Source organism: Mastomys coucha, unplaced genomic scaffold (assembly GCF_008632895.1).
Source record: "Mastomys coucha isolate ucsf_1 unplaced genomic scaffold, UCSF_Mcou_1 pScaffold23, whole genome shotgun sequence".
NCBI lineage: Eukaryota > Metazoa > Chordata > Mammalia > Rodentia > Muridae > Mastomys > Mastomys coucha.
Window position 1 is genome coordinate 61794723 of NW_022196906.1, and position 6000 is coordinate 61800722.

General features: G+C 42.5%; 1 protein-coding gene across 4 annotated transcripts in view; it reads right to left on the reverse strand.

Moving 5' to 3' along the window:
* The window catches only part of Tln2 (talin 2), a 413098-nt gene that overhangs the window by 23120 nt on the left and 383978 nt on the right, over nt 1-6000 (reverse strand). For all 4 annotated transcript variants that reach the window (XM_031343921.1, XM_031343919.1, XM_031343920.1 and 1 more), the window contains 2 exons: nt 1635-1740; nt 247-371 (listed from right to left, as the gene is read on the reverse strand). In XM_031343921.1, coding sequence (XP_031199781.1) covers nt 247-371; nt 1635-1740 — 231 coding nt within the window. The remainder of the gene's footprint in view (nt 1-246; nt 372-1634; nt 1741-6000) is intronic.

Genomic DNA, 6000 nt, shown 5'->3' on the forward strand with positions numbered 1-6000 from the left:
GATGTTCTATTTCTCCTCGGAATAAGCAGATGTATTTTTCTTGGCAGTTAACTTGACCCACTCACTGTCTTTCTTCCCCCCACCCCACCCCCCACTATGTAAAATGGTGCTGGGCAGGCAGAACGGGTTTGCTGCTTCCTGAGGTAACAATGGGGAGGAGGAAAAACTCTCGTAACACGCTTAGCTCCATTGCACAGTCACCCGCCATAAGACAGAACACGGAGACAACCACCTGTGGACACTCACCTTTGGCTTTGCTCTTGGCTTCAGCTGCTCTAGCTTCTTGGCAGCGGCTTCAATGGATGCTGCAGCTCCCAGTAACTCAGTTTCTGCAATGACGGTTGGGTCTTCTGGGTCCACCCACTCTGTTCCTAAAATCAGTTCCAGGAGTCAATCTTGGTAGGTGCAGGCATGAGGGTACAAGCACAAGCTAAATATGCATTCTGGATGGCCCTATGAGCCTGTTCTGTCAGCCCTATCTAGATCTCCACCATCTGGATGGAGGGATAAGGGGTGTTAATCTGTTTTCTAAACCAGCTACATCTGTATAGCCCTATCCATAGGAATGGCCATCAATAGCAGCTTCAAAATTCCATGGGTTGAGGCTTGAGTCTCACTCTGCCTTCTGATGTACACATGTGAGTGAGTACACGGGCATCCCTAGGAGACTCTAGGCCATAGAGTTTTGACAGTCTCTTCAGGGAACATGTGGGAGAGAGAGAGAGAAAGGGAGGGAGGGAAGGAGGGAAGGAAAGAGAGAGAGAGAGAGAGAGAGAGAGAGAGAGAGAGAGAGAGAGAGAGAGAGAGAGAAACTGATTCCCATGGTGAATAAATTGCATCTGTGTAAACAAGTAAGGATGGGCAAATGGTATACTCAATGTTATTCCCTATACATAAGAATATTACTATTATCAATTACTTATAAAGTACTTATTTTATGTGTATAGATGTTTTGCTTGCACATGTGTGTTTGTGTACTGTATGCATGCCTGATGCCTGTAAAGACAACATTGTATCCCCTGGAACTAGAGTTACAGATGGCAATAAGCTGTCACATGGGTGCTGAGAATCAAACCCAGGTCATCTACTAGAGCAACAAGTGCTCTTAATCTCTAAGACATCACTCCAGCCCCTAATTCCTTTTTTGAGGTATGACTAGAGACTGAAACTAGCATATGCTAGGCCAGCATTCTCCCACCTACACCCCTAGTTCCCCTCCCCTCCCTTTGTTTTTAAGATAGGGTCTTAAAAAAATTGCCCAATGTGACCTTCAATTTGCTCTGTAGCCCACTCAGGCCTTAGACTTGCAATCATCTTGCCTGAGTCTCTGGGCACCTGGGAGTACAGGCCTGCGGCCTTGAGGCTTGGCTCAGGAGCTTATTCAAATGACAATAAATAACAGTAGCTTGATAATAGAGCTAAAGGTACACGGTGAGACTCCCGAGAAAAGTGGAGAGTTTAGAAGGATTACTCCACTCAGATAGAGGCATTCCATATGAAGACCAAGGCAAAATCATGTTAAACATTTAAAAAAACAATTCTGTGCCTTTTATTCCCACTATATTCCTGCCTGTTCCTGCCTTTCCCCTCTGAGCTAGCACAGGGCTACAGGAGGCCCTGAGGCCCTGACCTACCTTTCATGGCTTCTGCTGCCTGGATGAGCTCCGTCACAGCTCCAGCAACTCTCTTGGAGAAAGCGGCCAGCTGATGCTTGAGTTCTGGGGTTGGCTTTTGAAGGATCTGTGGGTGAAAACCACATCAGGTTCATGGGCAGGGGGTCCTGCTTGATGGGGGTACACTCCTATGGATGTGAAGGGACATCGTTGCGAGGGACTTCAAGCTCTAGAGAGACAACAGACTCACCAGAGTTGGGAATCAGGGATCCCTCTGACAGTTAGCAAAGATCAGAAGGCTGAGCCCTACCTGGCCTTCAGTTCTTTTGGTTTTAGACAAAATAAATACACAAAGATAAAAAATTGCATGTAAGAACACTGTGTGTGAGAACAGAAGTCTCAGGCTATAAGGGTCACCTTGGACTTGGGACAAAGCAAACATGGAACCAGAGAAAATTGGGATGGAGGCAGGGTTGCAGGTAAGATTCCCCACACGAGTAACAGCTAACCATCAAGAAAAGTCACTCCAGGGCCGACAACCCAGTTCTAAGTTTCTGAACACAATCTGTCCTGCAAGACATTGTCCTCCATATGCTTTCCTGTGATCTAGTTCAAAGTTAAAAATAAGAACAAAAAAACCCCCTATTTTATTAATTTACTTTTTTAAGACAGGGCATCTCTATGTAGCCCTGGATTATCCCATGAAGATATTGCAGGCTTTGAACTCATGGAGATCCACCTGGCTCTGTCTCCCAAGTGCTGGGATTATAGGGGTATCCACCACACCTGGGTCACTTAATGATTGTGTCCATGCTCTTGGGCGTATGCACATGCAGGGATTGAACTCAGGTCGTCAGGCTTGGTGACAGGCATCTTTATCGGTTGTGCCTTCTCACCAACCCCAACAGTTTTAAGACTTTTTTTTTTTTTAAAGATTTATTTATTATTAAGTACAGTGTAGCTGTCTTCAAACGCATCAGAAGAGGTCATCAGATCTCCTTACGGGTGGTTGTGAGCCACCATGTGGTTGCTGGGATTTGAACTTAGGACCTTCTGTAGAACAGTCAGTGCTCTTACCTGCTGAGCCATCTAGCTAGCCCCTCAAGATTTTTTTTTAAAAGTGTGTATTTTTAAAAGGTACCAGAACTGCCAACCAGCAATGCAATGTGAAATCAGATGATCATTCCTTCAAAACTAGAACTAAGAAATAAGGCCAGGACTCCTTAGCACCTTCCCTCAAGGACTTAGATGCAGAGGCCTATCATTCCCGCCCTTCCTCATCTTAAAATTCTCTTCTGACACAGTTTTCTGCTTTTCTTCCCCAAGTTCCACAGTGGAAACCTCCAGACACTTAAGATGGTTAGGAGGGCACACCTGCAGCCATCTATGGGCATCATGGAGCCTCAGAGCAGAGGTGCAAGCGTGGACTTTCAGGTGCACGGGCCTGTGTTCACACCTGGCCTCACCGGATGCTGGTGTGACTAGCACAACCATCAGAGGCTTGTCTCTCCCCTGTAAAGCTGGGCTAACGCCTGGGATGAAGTCTCTGAGGACTGACACACAGACCAAGTGGAAAACACACAAGAACCCTTTCACCCAAGGCCCAGAGTGAAGCAGGCATTCACTTAAGGTCAATTCTGCTCTTGGTGTTCTATACCCTTTAGAAAAAATATGTTCGGGTAACATGATATTTCTCAGAAGTATAGAAAAGATGGCTGCTGGGCCTTAGGTCTAACTTCTTAGATTATGTTCCTAAAGGAAATGCAGTGAATCTCTCTCCATCTTCCTTCTTCTAATAACTAAACTTTTTTATTTTTAAGTTATATATATATATATATATATATATATGTGTGTGTGTGTGTGTGTGTGTGTGTGTGTGTGTGTGTGTGTATACATAACTACATATGTACATACATATGTACGTATATATGTATGTGTTTGGGGGGTAATGTAAACATAAGAACAGGTACCAACAGAGACCAGAGGAGGGTGTTAAGATGTTCTGAAGCTGGGTTATAGGAAGTTGTAAGCTGCCCAGTGTGGATGCTGGGAACTGAATTCAGGTTCTCTGAAAGAACAGTGTATACTTTTGCTGGTCACCTCTCCAGCTCCTCTGGTCACCTTTTTTTTTTTTCTTTTTTCTTTTTTTAAAAGATTTATTTATTTAATGTATGTGAGTACATTGTCACTTCAGACACACCAGAAGAGGGCATCAGATCCTATTACAGATGGCTATGAACCACCATGTGGTTGCTGGGAATTGAACTCAGGACCTCTAGAAGAGCAGTCAGTGCTCTTAACCAATGAGCAATCTCTCCAGCCCCTCTGGTCACCTTTTAAATGTTTTACATTTACTAATAATTATCTGTGATTTTAGACACTGTCTTATCCTCATTCTCTTTCAAAGACATTCATTTGTCTTAAAGACAAAAAAGGTTTAGTCAAAATAATGTATCAGTTATAAACACCAGAATAATGCTGAATAACCTGTAACTAGATTTACATATAAGGTTAATCAAGTGATTTCTAACACAAGAACTAAGGCACCCTGAGCTTGTTAGAAACTGGACAATGTGCTGGAAACACATACACACATATTTATATACATGTATATTTATATGTACAAATGTGCCTACATGTATATATACATACATAGTGAAATACCAGTATGGGAAAAATGAACCAATGAATAAAAAAGAAGGATCAACACATGAGCCAGACAATCCTAATTTGACAACGTCCTAGAGTCCTGGGAAGGTTAAGGGAGAGCTATCTTTTGTTTTCTAACAGAGCCAGGCAGGTCATAGAACATAACCAAGTTTATCTTCTGAAATTGGTAGACTTGCATAACTCTGAAACCAGCTACGTATCTGCTCTCTAAACCTTGCCTCAGTTTACTTACCTATTAAATGAGTGCAACAATCCTTTCCCTACAGAGCTGTGGTGAGGTTATATAAATGAATCAGATAAAGGACCATAGTAGCACTGCTTAGGTGCAGTCTTGATATCGGGATTAAAAAAAATTTTCCCAAGTGGTCTTAAGTACTATTTTTGTCTAATCTGCCTCTAAGGCCACTAGTTGAATAACAGTTATAGATGAGGCTGTGACCTGCTAACCAATCCACAGACATTGTTCAATTATTTCTCTGTTGTGAGCAAAAGATCATTAATGTGTATTAAAAGTACAGGAGTGTTATTTATACTTAGTGGTGAAAGACTGTTTCCCCCCCTAAGATACAGAATACAGTAAGGGGGCTGGAGGGATGGCTCAGTGGCTAAGAGGACTTAGTACTCCTGCAGAGGACCTGAGTGTGCTTCCCAGCACCCACATGATGGCTCACAACCATCTGCAACTCCATTTCCAGGGGATTTGATGCCCTCTTCTGGCCTCCACAGGCATGGCATGCACATAGTGCAGACAAACACATAAAATAAAAACTAAATAAACATCTTGAAGAATAAGGTAAGGAGGTTTTTCTTAGTCTTCCATCAACATTGAACTAGGATTCTTAGCTAGTACAATAAGGCAAGAAAAAGAAACTAATGATTTGTACAGAAAGAGAGAGAGAAGTTGTTTTTAATCATCAGATGAACATTAATATGGAAAGCTCTAAGTCATATGTAAAACAGCCACAAAATCAAAACCCTTCCATAACTGGTAAGTGAGCTAAGGAAGACAGAACATAAAATCAACATAAATACAACAATTATATTTCCACACACTGGCAATGGAAAGCAGTAGTATGAATAAAATATTCTAGTAGTAGAATAAAAATATTCTAAATTATATCCTAATAGGACTGTTTAATGTGTGTGTGTGTGTGTGTGTGTGTGTGTGTGTGTGTGTGTGATGGTACTAGGAATGGAACCCTGCGTAAGCCAGAGAGTGATCATGGTACTCAAGAGTGAGATATTAAGAGGAAGTAAAATATGATCCCAAAGTGACATATGACCTGGGGGAGCAGAAGCATTATCCAGTCATCTTGCCGTTCACCGCCAGCTTACCTCAATGCTCATATCTAAATGTGAAAGATGCCTTTTTACTTTCACTTTATTCAAGTCTCAGTGTCAATGTCCCCCTTGAACTTTGCATTGCTGGTGCACGTTCTTCATATAAGACACAATCTCATCTCCCTCGCTCCACCCATTGGCCATGAGAATGAAAAGACAAGCCATATCCTGGAGAAACCACGGAGCATGTATCTGACAGACATTATGCTTCAAGAAAACATACAGAACTCTAAAATCCAAAAGGGAGAGGATCTCAACACACTGTAGCAAAGAAGACATACAGAAGGCAAAGAGGCAGAAAAAAGATAGTCAGGTTTGGACTGAATAGGTGAGGGGGGAAAAGCCAAAGAGGACAGGGAAGGGAAGAGAAGGGAAA